The sequence below is a fragment of the Homarus americanus genome, unplaced genomic scaffold (assembly GCF_018991925.1).
Source record: "Homarus americanus isolate GMGI-L3 unplaced genomic scaffold, GMGI_Hamer_2.0 scaffold46583, whole genome shotgun sequence".
NCBI classification, from domain to species: Eukaryota; Metazoa; Arthropoda; class Malacostraca; order Decapoda; family Nephropidae; genus Homarus; species Homarus americanus.
Window position 1 is genome coordinate 625,072 of NW_024731675.1, and position 20,812 is coordinate 645,883.

Sequence of the window (20,812 nt, forward strand, 5' to 3'; positions counted from 1 at the left end):
CACCCCCTAGATCAATGAATAAATTATCCTGATTTGAGTGAACACCAATGAGTCATTCTCTAGTTACACCCAGTGATTCCTAAAATAATAAGGGTGGTCCAAATGTCCCTATAAGCACCATCTTTCCCTCTACATAATCTACAGTTAACAGGGTCAGTTTACCCTCTTTTACCTGTTCCACCACCTCTCAGGCCAGTATATTGATCACCTTTTAGACAAATCTCTGCTTTGAACGAGGTGGATATTAACAGACCCTGATACGCCACATTCTTCACCAGACTTGAGGCAACAGTTGTAATAATAACTCCCGATGTGCTTTCAAAATACAGTGGACAGGTTAAAGATTTATGCATATATTTAATAGGGACATTTAGGCCACCCTGTATAATTAAAGATACTGATGTCCTTATGCAACTGTGGTAAGCATAGTTTAGTAATCCAATTGAACCGTTGCTTAATAGCTCCCAACCAGACAAAGGAGTGGTTCAACATAATATATCTTGTATAGGAGGGTGACACAGAAATTTGTACAGCACAGTATTATAATTTTCCTGAAGGCTGCCATTAGATGATTACTATAAGGTTAACACACTCTAATATTAAAATAAAAGCTTTATTAGGGGTCATTCTCAATATATTTGAACACATCTTGTTTACATGCTGAAATAATTTGATATATTACAAGGCATAAAAATAAATGGTGCTTTGATAAACATCTATACAATACCAGAAATAAAAACCAAACATCTGTTGCCAGTTTACTGTATACAGCCTATGATGATGCAGAGGTCACCAACTACTGTAACCAAAGTCTCCATAGGGGAAGATAACAATAAAAGGGCATTACTTTAAGAAAAATAACTCATTTATATTAAAGAACACAACAAAGTTACAGTGAGTAGGTTACCACAAGAGAGCCCACACCACCGGTCATGTGCCAAGCAGCACTTGACCCACCACCACCCTGGTGTGTCCACCTCTACATATATTGTTACTGTTCCATATTACTTTAAGGTACAGTATTTCCCTTAGTTGACAACTAAAACCTAAGGTAATGGTTATGATGATGAGATGATTATGTAATTATATATTTACAAGAAACATTTCATTTTATAAAATGAAGTATTATAAATAGTTTTGTTTAATATGCAACAACTTTTGGCTCTGATGCAACAATGATATATACACAGTATATATTAACACAATCAATGATCATATTACACTGTAGTAAAGGTATGAGGCAGGACCAACCCTTCATTTGTCCTACAGTATAGTGAAGCAGCAGCCTATCAAAACTACCATAGAGAGAGTACAATACATGCAACACTGGCTGCTCTGGAGATCATTAAACAAACTCATGAACTTCCTGTGTATAGAACTGTAATTGATCTTCAAAAAGGGCACCACTGATGTAGAACTCATATTAGTGTAATGAGATCCAATAGACAAACACTGACATGTTTTAAGTTATAAACACAATACAGTAGTACTTGGAATGCTTCACATCAACATATTTTCAGTACATATTAATGCCACCTACAGATTACCAGTCCACTTAACACAAAAGGGAGAATGGGCTAAGATGACTCTGTGTTATGAAGTACTGACCATATGTGTCAGGATGTGCCTAGTTTACCCCACAACAGTAATAATTCAAGATACTGAAGCAAGCAGACAAATAAAGACAATATCAAATACATCTTTATATACTCTTTACTAACCCTATCAACCACCACGTCCCTCATGATGGACTTGGCAGCCCCAGTATACAAAATTAACCGACAAAAAAACGGTGGGATTTTCCTTTATTAAACGGAAGAAAAAGAACACGGAATCTACACAAGCTAGTTTCCGGTGCTATTACCATCAGAACCTCTTCAAAGTCATGACACTTGGTAGGTTAAACGGACCAAGGAGATGAGACCCATGAATCCAGGGTGTTCTGTGCATACTCCATGGCTCAATGCTCAGTTTTCGTTGCCCTGATGTGGCATTGGCAACACCGCCTCCGCCGCAGTAGTGAGAGAGCCGAGGAGTTTGGGGGAGAGAGTCTTTGGAATGTTGGAAATTTAGGGAGTCTTCAGAAAGCTTAGGGTTTAGAGAGGCTTGAGTGTGCATGTCCTGAGAAAGCTTAGGATTTATGGAAGCTTGAGGAGCAGGAATTAAGGAGGTTTGAGTATGCATGTCTTGAGAAGGCTTAGGATTTAAGGTTTGAGTATGGATGTCTTGAGAAAGCTTAGGATTTAAGGTTTGAGTATGGATGTCTTGAGAAAGCTTAGGATTTAAAGAAGCTTGAGAGTACTTATCTTGAGAAAGCTTAGTGTTGATATAGAGTAAATTTGTACAATTATTCACAGGGGGAAAACTATATACAGCTGTATCAAGATGTACTTCACACAGTTGATTTTCAAACACGGTGCTCCTGAAAGACACATCTTGGGTACCGAGAGTCTTGCCTCCAGCCGCTAACAAATTCACGCTTCTGTCGACTCCACCACGACGATTATTTTTAGAGGAAGAAACAACCGCTCCGCTTTGTTCCTTCTGGCTAAGACAAGATGACCGCCACCCTCATTGTTTGTAATTCAACATCAACGAATGCTTTGCCGCCGAGGAGATGGTCTCCCTCTGTATCACCGATGACATTGTCCGGGATAGAACCTTACGTGATCCTGGGGGGACGTTTTCCTGGTTGTTGCCTGCTGACGTTCTTCCCTTTAGGAAGCTCGTTGTCCTATGAAGAGCTCCTCCCAATCCTATATCCATACAGAAATACAAGAATAATAAATTAATTAAAAGATTCCCTCGATAGCAAATAAAATGTCTGAAGAGAAAGTACTATAGCTTATCTGTTTAATAATGTCGTATGTGGTGTAAATAAATGAGAAACTGATTCTGAAACCCTCGGACAACCTCACCAGTCAAAATTATCGATGTCCAAAGCACTAAATCCCCCCCCACCCCAAGAAATTAACACCTCTCCTGATATAACTACTGGATAGCTCTAAAGAAAAAGGGGGATTACAGTACCTATAAATCTCAGTTAATAGACCATGTCCTCTGTCCTAACACTCCACCAGCTGTTACCACTCACTATACACCTGGACAACAGCACCAACACTCCCCCTTCACCGCCACACTGAGGAAAGAAAGAAGGATCCAAGTCACTCAATACCTCTCAGGTGACTAAAACTACACCAAGATGGCTACTACAGAGAAAAGATGGGAGGGGGACGATAAGCTCTACCTGGTGACTCAACTTGTATCCATAACCAAGAAGAGAGAAAATTACCCTTTTATAAGCCCTTAACTGCCATTTAATCCGACAGCATAATACAGTAGTCTCGTTTATGTAGCGATGAACACCTAACTGTACGCTTCCAAGGGAATACCCAAGATACTGCACAGTAATTACCACCTATTAGGTCTTGGTATAAATGGTACCCCAACAACCTTCTAGTGACTTAATTTAATGACTCGTGGTTATTGGGGGAGGAACTATTGTCTAGGTAATGAAGTTTGTCACATTTGAGAAGAGGTGCTGGAGATGTGTCACGTGATTGGCTTAATTACTGGATTGGTCGAGTCACTTATCAAATGAGCGACGTAAAAATAAATAAATTAAACGGCCCAGCAATAACAGCAGGTGTATTTCTTGTGCCCGTTCTGAAGCCAAACTAAAACTAAATTCAGATGGTAACATTAACACAACATCTGGACAAAACAAAGACCCACTCGCCGCCTCATACTACGGACGTCCGAGCAGCGACCTCACCCGTGAATTTCCTTTTGATGTTCGGCGACGGTTTTATTAATTTATTGGCGGTAACGTTGGAGGCGGCGGCGGCCAGGGAAGGAGTGCTGACACATCTTCTCATGCCCGGGGTGGTGGTGATGCTGAGCTTGTTAGCACTGGTTGAGATCTTCCCCGGCGTGATCTTGATGGAGGAGTTTTTCCACGGAGTGATGGTCTTACCCGGTGTCTTCTGGGGTGTGTGGCCAGAGAGATGTTTGTGGCTGATCTTATGTTCCTGGTAAACAAACACAATAAACATTAGAGGGGATATTGATGTGTGTCAATGAAATGTGTCTTAACTTTATGTGGGAAATTTTATCTTAAGAGAGCTTGGTGGTCCCAGTGTGATCGGGTGAGCATCTGGTGGGAAGTAGGACACCACACTATCAGGTTATAATGGCCGAGGCAAGGATGGGAAATAACCGTAACAGGAGATACAAGACAAATGGTAAGAGACAGGGGAAGGAGGAAACATATCAAGCAGTATTACCATAACACCATTCCATCTACACCTCACAACATTTCCCCAACTTATGGAAAATTTATCTGGCTACGCTGCAAGGAAGGGGGATGGGAATAAGAGCAACATATGATTGCTTCACTAATTCATATCATCCAAACAATTGCTTCTCTAAATGTGTTTTACTATGTTGTTTCTTATCCACTATAAATATATCCTTGTGTACCATCAGTTACCCAAAAGATGAGGCTGTGTGGTGTGGCTTAGTCTAATCAACTGCCTTCATCCTCCCCAACTTTGGTTATATACTGCTGGTTGGACTAAGGGCGACGGGCATTGAACACGGCAACCACTCGTTCCTCGATCAAGAAGCCTATAAACACTGCCTGTACGTCCACTTAAAACTGACCTTTGATGTTGGAAGCATCGTTGATCCCTCAAGTTCCACAACAACGGTAGGGAGCGGCGACAGTGGCTTCTTGGCTTTGTTTTCGAGCGAGAGCAGAGGACGACGTTCGGGAATTTCAAAGGTCGTCTGTCTCGCCTGGCCTGCGCTCACATCCGGAGACTGGAGGTCGAGAGCAGAACATCCTGGAGGGGGAATAAAGGTGACTCATGATGTAACCTGAGGCAATATGGTGGTGACTGAGAATAAATTTACAACAATAACAAAACTGATATTAATCTTTAAAAACTTTGGTGAATTTCTCTAACATCTGATGAGTATTGTAATCTAATTTAATGTTTTTCTGGTGTATAAACAGTACTGCATAAGCCGAGACATGAGACAATGTTTACTTTTTGTAAATAACTCAATTTCTTAACAAATGACAGGAGACATATCTGTGATGCTCCACATGTTAAAACTCTTTTTGCTACAGGGACGCAACTGTTAATATTTGGTTAAGGTCAGAGGATTATATTGAGGAGAGGGACGACCCTGTACTGTACACACAACCATTAACTCAACATACTGTACCTGGTGAAAGCCCACACACAGAGTTCTTCAAATTTTGCCAACTTTCTCTATTTCTCGTTTCTTCAACACTGAAAGTTGAATCTAATGTACATGACTGGAAGAGTTGCCTGGATGCAGTTTTCAGGGAGTCTACGTTCGCTTGACAGTTGGTTAAAGACTTGTCAATACTGTTAACGGGTAAATCTACTACACTTTGTGACTCTAGCGTTTCTTGGGCATTTGACACCTGTAAATTTATTCTGGTATCCGAGTGCAGCAATTTCTTGTTGGCTGTAGTCTTTGACGGCACTGGTTTATCAAAGGTTGTGTTTGGATCAGCAGAAAGTTGAGGAGCATTAACAAATGTACTATTGGCTGACAGTTTAGTAGGAACCTCAGTGGTGGTGGTTGTTGAGGTCGAAGAATTAGGAGAAACGGAAGGAACGTCAACAGTTGTATTTAAGGCCACGGGGTTATTGGGTAAGTCGACTGTTGTGTTCAATCCCTCCGCCGGTGTGATGGCAACAGTGGCATTTATTGAACATTCCAGAGGTTGAATATCCTGCAACAACTCTGTGGTGTTCATATTACTACCAGGAACCAGGGAGTTGACAGCTGACACAACACCACATCCATTAACCATGCTCACAAATCCAAACGTTTCAGTCCCTTTAATGACAACACTAGGTACAGCCGGCTTGCATTTCTCCCTCGGTAATGGGGTTTCCTTCAGCGAGCCCATAACACTAGACATCCCCTGGACACTGGCGGCGATAACTGGCAGCGGCCGTTTATCTTGGCCGGACACTGGGTCGACGGGAGAACGAGACAATGACCCGAGCATTGGCGTTGAGGGTAAGCCCCCGTCGTCCTCGGTCTCTGGGACAACGGGCAACACCTTCCTGATTGTTTCCAGGTCTCTCCGGGGAGTTACCGACGTGATAGATCCGCCTGACGACTGGGAAACACTGACGCTGGATTTCAGACTAGATTTTCTGAGGGAGAAAAAATTAAAACATTAAACTTTATTTGTTTTGTATATATGAACACATTAACACAGTAATTTTCTTGGCTTTCAGTGTATTAAAAAATGAATGGACCGATTTCTTTCCCGAGGCTTTTCCCACGGCTAGAAACGGCAGCAGAACCCACACACATTTCACCTTCACTTGCTCCCATTGTTGCAAGAGGTGTTCTGCTTCTGTTCCAACACACCTAAGACAACATCACGTCCTTCCCCCTAAATAAGTCAACACCACACATAGCCCTGCCCTCAATCTCTCATCTTGACTTGTGATTGGCCAGTTAGCAAAACAAACAATTAAGTGCTGTAGAATGACTATACCCAATTTGCTTCCACAGAGGAGACAGCTGGGCAGTTAGGGTCCGAGCTTGACGTTCCCACAATGAATCAACTGCAAGTGGCCAACAATATCCCCCACCAGCGGCCAACCTTATCCATAAATGCACATGTTATCCTCAGGCAATCGCCCAAAAAATTATCCATAAAATGCCGAGAAAAATTTGACCACGGACGAAGGATTCTGATAACCCTTCCGAGACAACAGGAGTCGCAGTGTTCATTCTGGGACTCATCGATCACCCCCAGGTACAGTTTTTTGAGTAACTACACATATTAAGGGACTAAAAGTAATAATACCATACTGATAACAAGAGGGAGACAAGGTGACAACTTACCGGAAAACCTTGGCAGGTTCTTGTACGGTGGCCGGTGATATGAAGAAGGTATTAATGGTTGGTAGAAAAGTGAAGTAAGACACGTCTAGTGGAGCTTGTGTACCTTCGTTGGGTGTGTCGGTCGCCTCCTGTTCACCACCGGCACTCTGCTGGTCCGCCCATATTACCTTGCTTTCATCCATGCTCTCTACCAAACCCTGCCGACCAAAATCAACATCCAATCATAGAAACACGAATCTCCTCTATTTTACGACAATGGCGGTTAAGATAAATTCCTGTAAATGTTTAACTAATTCTCACAATACAGAATAATTTTTTTAAGCTACAACACACACACACACATTATAGATACTAAGACCACTGTGTGTGTGGTCAAGACCCCAAACACCATCATTAAATATATTAGTCTTTATACATAACCTCCACATTTACAGCCGTCGATCACTTGAGGTGCCTGACGAGGGTATAGGGAGTACTCTTGCTGTTACATACTATCTCTCATCTCACTCTAATACACCTATACACACCATCCACAGTGAACTCTTACTATATAAATTCATCTAAATCTCCGGACATAAGCTATCAGTGTGTGAAATTTACGACAGGGAACAAAACACCGACTCGGCCGACTAAATTGTGATGGTTGGAGCCCGTTGGAGCGGTGCACCCGAGCGTCGCCGTGGATGAGTGAATCTCTAGTCATGATTTATAACTTTCACATGGACTAGGGTTCCACTCATCGACAGGGACACCTACTGTTGACCCTTACTGTGGGTCATATTGTCAGGCTAGGTCAGTCAGCTTGAATTTCTGAAATGATTATAAAGACGAAATATTTAATTACTAAACATAACCATTGTACCATTATTACACATAACGGCCTTCTCTCTCCATATAGTCCATTAGAGGCAAGTTTCACATCTAATGAACCCTTGATATAATGGACTTTCATCTCTATATAGTTCATTAGATGGAGGTTTCACATCTAATGGACCCTCGACATAATGGACTTTCATCTCTATATAGTTCATTAGATGGAGGTTTCACATCTAATGGAACCTCAATATAATGGACTTTCATCTCCATACAATCCATTAAATAAAAGTTTCACCACGCAGTAAATTCACAAGCCAACAGGAAGGTATTCTTGATCACCAACCCTTAATGGTGGCAACCGGGTGCGTGTAGACCAGTGTTGAGCGCAATGGATAAGTAGTCCTCTAGTCATGTTTAGAATCACCATGAACTACAGCACTACTCACCAATCACGCTGTAGAACTTCTTCTTCCTCCAATCACCAATCACACTGTAGAACTTCCTCCTCTCCTACACCAACACACACCCTAAACCTAACCTAACAAAAACTCAACCTAACCTAACCAATACATTTACAAAAGGGGAAGACAAATTTGCCGAGAGAAAAAAAAAATAGATAATGACAATAACAAAGGGTTCGTTCAGGTTCCTCACGACAACACTCATCAGTTTGGCCCGGCAAGAGCACAAAACACCCACCCACCCACACACCTTAAACACCTCCTCCATCTCGGGCGTACAGTTATTATACGCCCGCAGCTGCACGTAAAACCGCCTGGCCGCCATCAGAAGAACGTTGATCAGTTGTTCCGATGCGTTCTGCTCGTTAAAACCTTCCTGTACCATCCCCTTCAAATACTCCGAGACCTGGTGCAAATCCCGGAGCGCGAGCTGTGGGGGGAGGAGGGGCTTTAGAGGTGATGAGGTCCTAGTGTCTCTTAATGTAATCTACGGTCGTGTTTATTTATTACAACCTAATAGCTTCATCTGGTTGTCTATATACATCAATAGCACTTAAAGAAAAGATAGTTTGTCAATGAGGTTTTGGGTTTTTTCCCCCGACTAAAAACAAAAAAAAGCTTGAATCCATTTATTTTTTGAAGAGGGGGGACATTTTCTTTACTCACATTTGCCTGGTTCTTCTCAATCAGTTGTTGGGAGTGTGCAGATGGCTCACAAGAATTAGGGCCCCAGCGGTTCAGCTCACTCTGGTAATACTCCAGTTTGGACGAGTTGACGGAGAGTTTCGCCTGTAAACTCTGCTGAAGTTTCCTCATCTGACTCAGGAGATTATTGAGGTTGCAGAGTGTACGTTCGCATTTGGACATACTCTGTGGGTTGGGTGAGGGCAGTGTTAAGATGCTGTAGCTATTGGATTACTCACTGGGGACATACAGAATCTCCTATGAAACATTTTTATCGACATGTATAGAAAAAACACCAAAATTATATTATCCACATGAATGTACATTTGCCTGGGTGTACACTTAATGCTGATAACCACATAATGAAAACAAAAGGTTCCCAAGTGCTTTCGTGCATTTTAGATCTTGGGAACTTCGTGTTTTCCCCGTGTGGTTATCAGCATATACATGGATCTCACACACACACACATCCCCATTTATCAGAACCACCACCAGTATAATTGTTACCTTATCTAACTTCTTGGAGGCAAAGGCTATTATCTTCATTCTATTAAGATGAGCGGTACACGTGTGAACCTTGAACTCTGTCTCGCGCTGAGAACTCTCCAGCTGCAGTAGTTCCCACCTCAGGGCCTTGCGTTCCCTACACGCCTCCAGCAGTCTCGCCTGAGCCTCTGCTTCTTCTTCTGTGACGGCGGGCGTTGGGGATTCTTCTCCCGACACTGTCGCATCCCTGGACTTCTCCTGCTGGATAAAATACAACATCGAGATTTTTTTTTTCCCAGCGTACATCTGACCACAAGCCATATTGTTCCTGGACTCGAGTAACACATCTGACTCTACCTTGTGGTCGATCACTGAACAAAGGTTGGGAGTCTTAACAGCTATGACTCACCATCATAACCACTCTACTAATGAATATATCTGGTGCAGAAAATAGTCCTCAATTACGACTACTGTACTAACCAACCTTCTGTTCTGGCTATAATACCTTCCCAGTGAGTAAAACTGACAGAGGTATCGTCATTAATCGGAGTAAAATATTAAATAATGTCAAATTTAAGCATGAAAATATATTATTCATTGTTCCTCTTGTAGTGATGAAGGTAATAAACAAACCATTACTATATTACCTGAAGCTGTTTTTCCAAGTTGGCTATTTTCTCCTCATATTCCTTCTGTCGGTGAGATGTTAACTCTGAGGGCTGCGATGTATCGCTCTGGGCCTCCAACTCTTGTCCCCTCTCTTCATACTTATTAATCTGTAATTTAAAAAAAAAAAACAAGTGAAGAGCAACAGAAGGCACACTAACACAGGGAAACGTTACCAATCTATACACACTCGTCTCCGTACCCCTCTCTACCAAAACGTTTATTAAGATACGGCCAATCAAAACCCACCGAGACCCCCAAGGAAAAAGAGCTGTAAACCCCCGACACGTTCGGGTATCGGCTGGGCTAATATTTGTCTTGGGGGTGTCGTTGTTTATTGGATTGGCTGTATGATATCATGTAAACGAGACAACACTTCTTATGCTCCAGGAAGTAAGGTTAAGCTGAGTGAGAGGAGAGAGAAGAAAAGAGGAGAAATAAAGAGAAAACCCACCATGCTTACTACTACCAGTGCAAGACGTCTAGCTCCCTAAAGTACGACCACCCACAGTATCTCACCTTCTCCTTCATGCTGCAGAGCTCTTGTCTCAGCTCGTCGACAATCTTGACGTAGTTCGACACATGCTGATCCACGTTGAGTAGATTCTTCTTTATCTGTAAGTGAAGATTTTAAATGAGATGATCTTTCAGCCTAGTCGGTCGCCTTAACACACATCCATAATAAAAAAAAATGAAATAACTTAATAAATAAATAGAAATAAAGACATAAGACTATTGAGGCTGCAGGGGGCAAGAGGGGCGCATCGACCAACGCCACGTTCCAAGAGGTTTTGTTTGGCTCACGTTAGATTGTTTTTCTCCGTAACGCACGGCACAAAATGAGCTAAACCGGTCTCAAACAATAGGAAATTTAGTTTACTTTAAGATTATGTTATACCCTAATGCATCAGTTCGGTCTAAGTTGGTTGATTCCGGTCATCTTACCCCAAGCGTATTTATCTAGACTGCAAATATCAACGACTCAATATTCAAGGGTTTTAAACACAGAACCTTACCGTAGTCTTTATCGTCTTGGCTCGATTGGCGTAGCGCAGTGTGTTGAAGGTGTCCTCAAAGGTGGTGGACGCCGAGGACACCGCTGCTATCATAACACTTCGACAGTTTCCCCCGAGAGAATCTTTTAAGAGGCGTGTTAGCTTACTGTCGCGGTATGGGATGTGCCGCTGTCCGTCTGCCAGTGCGTTGATGCAATTTCCTGAAAAAATTCAGTTTGTTTAATTATAATGTCACATTACAAGTCTTATTAGATTACTAAGAGCATAAATTTGTGTAAATGAGGACACAGGTAAAGTGTTTATCTTTCACCAGGTAGACAGTGCTCAGAGGACAGCCCTTATATCACTAAATATTCCGTTAAATCTCTCTAAGTCAACCCAACAAAAACTCAAATTGTTCAAGTTAATAAGTAATAAGCAAATTCCCCCCCAAAAAATCTAATTACTGTATGTTTAATCAAGCAAAACTTAACCCAATGAAGGAGGAATAATTTTAGGTTTGTAGATCAGATGGTGTGGAAGGTCCTAAATCTTATCTAACCATCAGGATCAACATTCACTTGAATTTGTAAGAATGCAGCTGATTGGCTGGACACCCAGAGTCACTGCAGCTCTCAATCTACCATCTCCTGATATTTTAAGGGATAACTCTTCTGTGTTCATCTGTTAATTTACACACTTGGGGAAGCAAAGATTATCTCATCAAACCCTAGTCATAAAAACCTCTTCAAGGAACACAAACATAATGAAATAGATAAGTGACAGACGCCTCCATGTCACTTAGCATCCCTGAAATATTGTAATCTTTTTCTTCTTTTATATTAATTTCTTGACCTGCCCCTGGCTCTCCTACTCCTGCACCTCTTGACCCAGTTAGTCTCCACGAGTGAACCATCTCAGACACACACGTGACCCCTCATTATCTCTTCTATACTTGTTTGGGTTGGATCAAGAGATACAAAAACATATGAAAGGAAATAAGTGGAAGAAGAGTCGGCTATTAGACATGTATCTTCCCCCGGCATACCCAGTACCAAAGTGAAGTTGACTACCACCGCACCAATACACAGGCAGCGATGGACCAGATGACATACCCAGGGCAAGGAGAGACTTGTTTATGCTGGCACCTTCTCTAAACCTGGCTCCCTTGAACCCCGTGGAGGCCCCTCGTTCAGAACCAGCAAGGTCGATCATGGACAACTTAGCGATGGCCTTAACGTTTGCGATGCGATCGTGTTGACGAACGAAGACCTGGAGGAATCAACCGATTAGAAATATTCCGACGAATGTAAGTATAAATTAATGTTTACGGTAGATATGAAAGAGGACATAAATATGGGTTATTGAGCATCATTTTCTGCTGACATCTGGCTCTAGTCGCCATCTTGGGAATAATTCTGTAAATTATCTAAAGAATCTAGACACTATTCCTAACATGAACCCCTGGTGATGATGACTTAACCAACAAAGTAAACTAATAACATGAACAACGTCAGTCACCTCTTCTACTGAAACGTGAACACCGAGATTAAAAGCCGTGAATCTGAAGCATTTATGGATGGAATAATGTATCAGTCTACTGCTTCGGGTTCACTAGTCTGAATCCTCCCATATGGTCCGCTAAATAGAGGTTCCACATCTAACGGACCCTCAATATAATGGACTTTCCTCCCATATGGTCCACTAAATAGAGGTTCCACATCTAACGGACCCTCAATATAATGGACTTTCCTCCCACATGGTCCATTTTATAGAGGTTCCAGCTTACATAAACAACGAAGACTGACCCACTCACCTGAAACACAGCATGGGACCTGGATGACTCGGCATTAGCGTCGGTGGGGTGCTGCGTTCGGTTCTGGTTACCTCTCGCCAACAGCTGCATCAATTCCTGCGGGTTGTCGGGCTTGTGAAGCGACAGACCAGGGATCAGAACTTGCTGGCCGTTCTCCTGCACGTTGAGTGGCTTACCTGGCTGTAGGAGGTCGCGCACCATCTCATTATATACCTGGAGGGAGTGAGACATCTATATCCCTCACCCGATTGACATATTTGTGGAAATATAATCAGAGCTTAATTTTCATCACGGGGTAAACGTGCGTAAAAATCCTTGATGGGTAACAGTCATTGTCTCCGCGTTAAATTAAGAAGCGAAATTTAGACACAAACTGGTAGACAAGTCCAGCGTAATTATATAAGGTACGCATCTAAACTGAACTGCTTAGGGGTGCCTCGGCTAGTGAATTTTACTCCCCACACACCAGATACTAATATTTTACTTTACTTCTCAACAAATAGACCAATTGCCAGCCTACCCCTTCACACCTACAGTAGTCGTTTATCTTTAAGAGAACTTACCATACACACGGTCTTTGGTCTTATTTCTATCTATTCATATCAGTTCCTCCTCCATCAACCTGGCCCACTCAGTCTTATAACATCATCTATATATATTATATTTGGTGTTTTCTATAAATTTTCTCGTCTATAGGTAAAATGTTTGTTTCGGTCGTTCCTGTATTTATATAACCCCCAAAAATTAGTGATTTCTCGCAGATATAAAGGTCCAAATAATTAAAAACGCATCAAATTCATTAAGAAACAGTTTGGATGTCTAACCTAAGCAAACCTAACCTAACCTAACCTGATGACCATAACTAAAATAATACCCATCAGTAAAACCTACATCATGCAATCAGCTACAGAGACGCACCTAATAACTCGGGGAAAACATTAAAACCAATTATTCGGTGATGTTAATTATTCTTGATATTTAGAGGAGGAGGAGGAGGATGGGGGTGCACAATAAACTAGCCATGGTCTACTGGGGGGGATGGAGGGAGGGAGGGAATCAGGGCCAAAGGAGGATTGGATGCACAATTAACTAAGCACAGTCTACAGGAAAAAGGGGATTGGGGAGAGAGGGGGGGGGGGTGGTTAAGGAGCACACCCAAGACTGACCTCTATGTAGGAGATCCTCACTTCGCAGGTCTTCTCCTCCTTGATCTCCTCGATGCGGCGGTAGAGCTCCATCAGCGTGAGGAAGGTGATCCCCGGGGCGTCCACCTTCCCCAGCATGGTGAAGGTCTTGCCGGCACCTGTGGCCCCGTAGGCAAACACTGTCAGGGAGGGAGGGGGGTTATTGCTCTTCCTTAACGAAGACGACGCCTACAATTGACACCACTTGACTAGACATTATCCACTACATATAATAATAAATAAGGTTGAAATTTGTTTTTAATAAATTCCATGAACCGGCAATTTTTTTTTAATTCCTTTTTGCCGACTGACTTATATCGAGAGAGAGAGAGAGATAAATTACACCATCTTACCAGAGCAGTTGTAGCCACTAAGCACCGTGTTAATGAGGTCTTTGGTCGTTGACTCGTAAATATACTCGTTGGTCGACTCTTCGTTAAAAATCTTCTCGAAAACAAACTTCTGTTCCTTGTTCTGCCGTTTGTTGAGGTCCCGCGTTCGCTGACGCACGCCCCTAAAGAAGAATCCATCGTCTTCTTCCTTAGGGTCGAATACTAACATGTGATCGTCTATAATGTTGACAACACATCTGAAACGGAAACATCCACAAGGAGATGTGCTTTAGGGTCAATACGCATCACAGAGATTAATCTATTTCGACACATCTTATAAGTTAATCTAATTCTATGGATCACCTGAGTTAATCTAATCCTACACATCTCAGGTTAATCTAATCCTACACATCCCAAGTTAATCTAATCCTGCACATCCCAGGTTAATCTAATCCTACACATCCCAGGTAAATCTAATCCTACACATCTCAGGTTAATCTAATCCTACACATCCCAGGTTAATCTAATCCTACACATCCCAGGTAAATCTAATCCTACACATCTCAGGTTAATCTAATCCTACACATCCCAGGTTAATCTAATCCTACACATCCCAAGTTAATCTAATCCTACACATCTCAGGTTAATCTAATCCTACACATCCCAGGAGCCACAACACCAACCTCGCGTTGTTCTCCTGCTCCCGCTGGTTCTGTGGCCTCACCCTCACCACCACCTTCAGATTAGCCTTTGACGCCGCCCCAAACTGCACCTCACTGCTGAGCCGCCTGATGAGAGCTTTCTTGCGGAGAGACGTGTTGTTCCGCTTGGGGGACTTGATCGGAGAGTGGACCCTTTTCAACACTTTTCTGTTCAATGTCATCTTGTCTGCCAATAAATAAACAAATAAATACATAAATAAATAAAAATAATGGACAGTTTCATGACGATTACACAGATGGTAAATGAATATAATGTGTACTTTGTTATCCAGCATTCCTTCGACGGGGACTCTAGGTTAACAGCACTAAGAGAGAGATATATTACCCATTATATCTCCCGATTAAACACACTCATTCAATACCTGGTTGGCCAATTGACCCCAGACCTAATTCTACCATTAAGCCATAAAATAAAATAATTGTAAAATAATAAAATAAAAAGCCAATTAATTAAAAAAAAAAAAGTGGCAAGTTATCTACCTGATCTGGAAGTGAAGTTCTTACACCACACATCACAGCATAGCACAGCACATCACAGTACCAACACATGTACAATACCATACTCTCAACCAATTACTCTAGTGTTTTCGTCGGAAATTTATAGTTTTCGGGTAATGGTATTTTCGCTTTAGCGAGTACAAGTTCACGGCCATATAATACATTGTTTACTTCTTACTCGGCCAATCAGTGGAGGTGTCAACATCGTGTGATACTCGTGGGGATACTCTTACTTAAGCTTGGGAGCAATTTTTTTTTTTTTAAGTTCTATTTCATTAGGTTCCTCATTTTTTTTCTAATTGGGTTAGGTTAGGTTTACACACCAGGTGGTTATATCGGGTCCTTTTGGTTTCTCTGTACATATTTAAGTCGTTAGGTTTTGTCTGTTCTTACCCCATAACCCCACCCACTTTGTAACCAAAATATTTCTTTGAGTGAAATTGAACACAAAATTAACAATACAAATTTCTGATGAAATTTTTTTTTCCCTATACTACAAATCAATAAGGTAAGCTCCCCAATGCTGTACCCTGAATAGAAATTGGCTCGGTCTGAGAAAACTCCCTCCATTCTGGGTCTGTGAATGAGTTTTGGGAATTCAAAATCAGGCATATTTTTCTGTTCTGGGTCGAGGAACAAATTCCAACGATGAAACGGCCAATTTCAGGACAAATTCTGAGAAAGTCTCTCCTAACTTTCCTGCTCTGGGGCGAGGACTAAGTTCTCCTAGGAATAATGAAAGGTTGCATTATGCTCCCAGGTCCTCAGTGATGGTGTGTGGGTGGGAAGACTGCCCAGACAACCTTTGACTGACTACTGCTGTCATGTGACTGATGGATCTACTAAATTATCCCCCCCCTCCCCCAAGGCTATCATCAGGACACACCTAGTTCATTGTCTGCAGCCATTCTACAAGGTTGATCACTAGCTCGGTCCTGTTAGTTTGTTTGTTAAATTGCATCGTGCAGTGGTGTATCAGGACAACCAGCCAGGACTAGTGTTAAGATGTGTCACTACAGGGAGAAGAGGAGTGACAGTACAGGACAGCAGGCCATCCTCTATCACTATCTGCACTGCCTGTATCACAACCTCCAAGTAACAGCATCTCCTGGTCACTACAGTACAGTACTCTATAGATTTGATTTTCTTTGTTTATATTGTGCTTTTTTTTTTACAGTAGTATTTACAATATACGGTATTATATGTGTACAGCGGCATTTGCATCAATAAATACAGCTCTGTGTCTGTCATTTCAAGATGCCTAGTTTAGACTCGGAAAAAATTCCCAGAACCCGGACGCATTCCAGTGATGTGTATTTTAGACTAAAAAACTTTTCCCAGTAAATGGAGAAAAAATCCAGTTCCTTATGTGGGATTTTTTGGATTTGAGTCGTCTCATTACCCAGAAACCTCCCATCCCAAGAAGAACCGTGCACCAATTATTCCGGCTAATGGGGACATCACCACACAAATACTGTATACAGTTCTGGGCATGGTTGCTACTGAATATTTACCCATAATAATAAAAATGAAAAGGTCAAACTTAACATACAGACACCCACGTTGATGACACCTTACTCATACTGGTCTTGTTTCTGTGTGGCAGTGACTTATTAAACAGATCTATCCAGAGTATCATTAACATACAATAACATAACTAATTGTATATGTGTTGGCCAATATTCTCACTCTTAGTTCTTTTATATCCTTATTACTACTGTACTTCATTCTTGACGGCGACGAGTCACAAGAAGAATTTCCCGACGATGTCGGCAACTCCTTAGAACAAGTTCGTTATACGGGAAAAAGTACCAGAAAGGAGCCCCGAATTGGGTTTACAAAGGGAAAATCTTGTCTAACAAATCTGCTGACGTTTTTTAGGAAAGTCTTCGAAGTAGTAGATAATGACGAAAATTACGATGTTATTTACTTAGACTTTAGCAAAGCATTTGACAGAGTACCGCATCAGAGGCTTCTGAGAAAAGTTAAGGCTCATGGTATAGAGGGGAAAGTTTTAAATTGGATAAAATCATGGCTCACCTATAGAACACAGAGGGTCAGCGTAGATGGTGTTAAATCTGAGTGGGGCCGTGTAACCAGTGGGGTTCCCCAGGGGTCAGTACTAGGCCCACTCTTGTTCATAATCTACATAAACGATCTAGATACTGGGATGAGCAGTGACATAAGCAAGTTTGCAGATGACACCAAAATAGGGCGGCAGATTAATTCAGGGCAGGATGCAAATGCCTTACAGGAGGATTTAAATAAACTGCAGGAGTGGTCTGAAAAATGGCAAATGAAATTCAACACCAGCAAGTGCAGCGTACTTAATATTGGAAGAACAAATACTGTCAATGTATACAGCCTTAACAACATCAACCTAGAGAAGTCGACTTGTGAAAGAGACCTAGGGGTACTTGTAAGCCCGGACCTACGGCCTAGAAAACAGTGCGTTAATGTTCGAAATAAGGCAAACAGAGTATTAGGTTTTATATCTAGAAGTGTAAGTAATAAGAGTGCAGAGGTCTTATTGCAACTATATCTTGCGCTAGTCAGGCGCACCTCCATTATGCAGTTCAGTTCTGGTGCCCTTATTATAGAATGGATATCAATTCACTGGAGTCGGTGCAGCGAAGAATGACGAAAATGATTCCGGGACTTAGAAACCTTCCATATCAAGATAGGTTAAAGAAACTAAACTTGCATTCCCTAGAAAGACGAAGAGTGCGGGGAGATATGATAGAAGTATTTAAGTGGGTGAAAGGAATCAATAAAGGCGATATAGATAAAGTTCTTATAATATCCGAGCAGGATAGACTCGGAACAACGGATTTAAGTTGGATAAATTTAGGTTTAGGAGGGAGATAGGAAGGAACTGGTTCACAAATAGGGTGGTGGACGAGTGGAACAAGCTTACAACTTTGTAGTAAGTGCTGGAAGTTTTAAAAGGAGGCTAGATAGATTCATGGATGAAGAGAGGGGTCCGACTAATTACCCAAATGTAGCCGCAATGAAGTCAAATAATGGTCCTACATGAATAAATCGGACTGCTAATCACTTCTCGACTAGTATTTGGTGTCACAAAGTAAAAAAAAAATTGGAAAACGTAATTTAATTTGAGTTAATAGATCGAGTGCATGTACCAAACCTAACCTAACCTCGACTAGTATTTGGTGTCACGAAGTCACAAAAAATTGGTAAACTTAATTTAATCTGAGTTAATAATAGATCAAGTGCATGTACCTAACCTAACCTAATTTAATCTAACCTAACAACACAACTCCGATTAAATTAAGTTTACCAATTTTTTGTGACTTTATGACACCAAATAATAATCGAGAAGTGATTCACAGCCTGATTTACTCTTGTAGGACCATCATTTGACATCATTGCGGCTGCATTTGGATAATTACTCGCTCCCTCGGTACATGCAAGCGATCTATTAACTCAGATTAAAGTAAGTTTTCCAATTTTTTGTGACTTTGTGACACCAAATACTAGTCGAGAAGTGATTAGCAGTCTGATATATTCATGTAGGACCATTATTTGACTTCATTGCGGCTACATTTGGGTAATTAGTCGCTCCCTCGGTACATGCAAGCGATCTATTAACTCAGATTAAAGTAAGTTTTCCAATTTTTTGTGACTTTGTGACACCAAATACTAGTCGAGAAGTGATTAGCAGTCTGATATATTCATGTAGGACCATTATTTGACTTCATTGCGGCTACATTTGGGTAATTAGTCGGACCTAGAGAGTGGTAGTAACTCTCGACAGGAGCTGCCAACCGGCCTATTGCAGACTCCTTATTTTCTTATGTTCTTATCATGTACTGTATACTAACTGATTTATTTACAAAAAGCTAAGGCTGGAAAATCAATCTGTTATATTCATGTCTATATTTTGTCGACTTATGACTATTTTAAAAACTTACCTCACCAAGTTTATAAATTGAAACTGACAAATCAATTAACCTGAAATTTATAACTAACAAGTAATTCTAAACCACAGTGTGAAATATATACCTGTAGTGTAATGTTTGTGAGACAGAATAACTTATAATAATACAACCATTTTAAAGCTGTATTACACTTCACTATTACACTACACTTTCCTTCAAGATTTACATACATCCATACACAGTCATACACGGTAATAGTCACACACACATACATCCATACACGGTAAAAGTCATACACACATTCATCCATACACAGTCATACACGGTAATAGCCATACACACATACATCCATACACAGTCATACACGGTAATAGTCATACACACATACATCCATACACAGTCATACACGGTAATAGTCACACACACATACATCCATACACGGTAAAAGTCATACACACATTCATCCATACACAGTCATACACGGTAATAGTCACACACACATACATCCATACACAGTCATACACGGTAATAGTCACACACACATACATCCATACACAGTCATACACGGTAATAGTCACACACACATACATCCATACACAGTCATACACGGTAATAGTCACACACACACACATCCATACACAGTCATACAGCCATACACAGTCATACACATTAAATAATAATTAATAGTTGAAATAAATGAAAGAACAGACGCTAACGACCACACACCTAAAAACACCTCAAAACCTTAATCACCTTCAACTACCACATGACTAATTACCTCTACGATAGTTTAGACATTAATTAAGATCATTACTATATCTAAGAGAAATAGAGAATAAAAATAAATCCTAAAAATAAGAAATTCAAACTTTTTTTTTCACCTTGGGGTCAAATTTTCTGAGTAAATATCCGGATAATTTATCGTATATCCGGTGTTTTAAGTCTTTTTAAGGGTATATACGGATATATTAGGTTAATAGGGAGTTTAATAGTACAAAATAACACTAACCTTCATTAAAATAACGTCAAATTTAGTGGAAATAGAGTAATAATGACATGATGGTCCCGTCCACCGCTGTCTTGTTTGAATTCCCTGGCAGAGTGGCGTCGTCCATTTAAATCTGACTGACCAATGAGCGCTCATCTTTGAACTTTTTAACCAATGAACGCACAGCAGCTGAAGAACCTATCCACCAATCATGTTGTTTCTTTTTGGCGGGATGGTTTAAATATTTTTATATATTTTTATTTTCTATATTTTACCTGTTTTAACTATAATATTCTAGGGTAATGGTTAATTTTATTTATTTTTGTGTTTATTATATTGTTTATTTGTGA

General features: G+C 41.0%; 1 protein-coding gene across 2 annotated transcripts; it reads right to left on the reverse strand.

Annotated features, from left to right (window-relative positions):
* Nucleotides 1-599: 599 nt before the first annotated feature.
* On the reverse strand, nt 600-20,589 carry LOC121867701 (kinesin-like protein KIF18A). Of its 2 annotated transcripts, none has more exons than XM_042367727.1 (17): nt 20,484-20,589; nt 15,036-15,240; nt 14,374-14,609; nt 14,003-14,160; nt 12,837-13,049; nt 12,136-12,292; nt 11,042-11,241; nt 10,545-10,640; nt 10,007-10,135; nt 9,381-9,617; nt 8,856-9,059; nt 8,440-8,619; nt 6,913-7,109; nt 5,236-6,209; nt 4,666-4,847; nt 3,776-4,031; nt 600-2,756 (listed from the first exon to the last, which is right to left on the reverse strand). In XM_042367727.1, exons 2-17 carry the CDS (start codon nt 15,233-15,235, stop codon nt 2,572-2,574), a joined length of 3,804 nt encoding a protein of 1,267 aa, XP_042223661.1. In that variant the 5' UTR covers nt 15,236-15,240; nt 20,484-20,589; the 3' UTR covers nt 600-2,571. The 2 variants fall into 2 exon arrangements, with proteins under 2 accessions (XP_042223661.1, XP_042223660.1); XM_042367726.1 differs by having other exon boundaries at nt 9,381-9,620.
* Nucleotides 20,590-20,812: the final 223 nt, after the last annotated feature.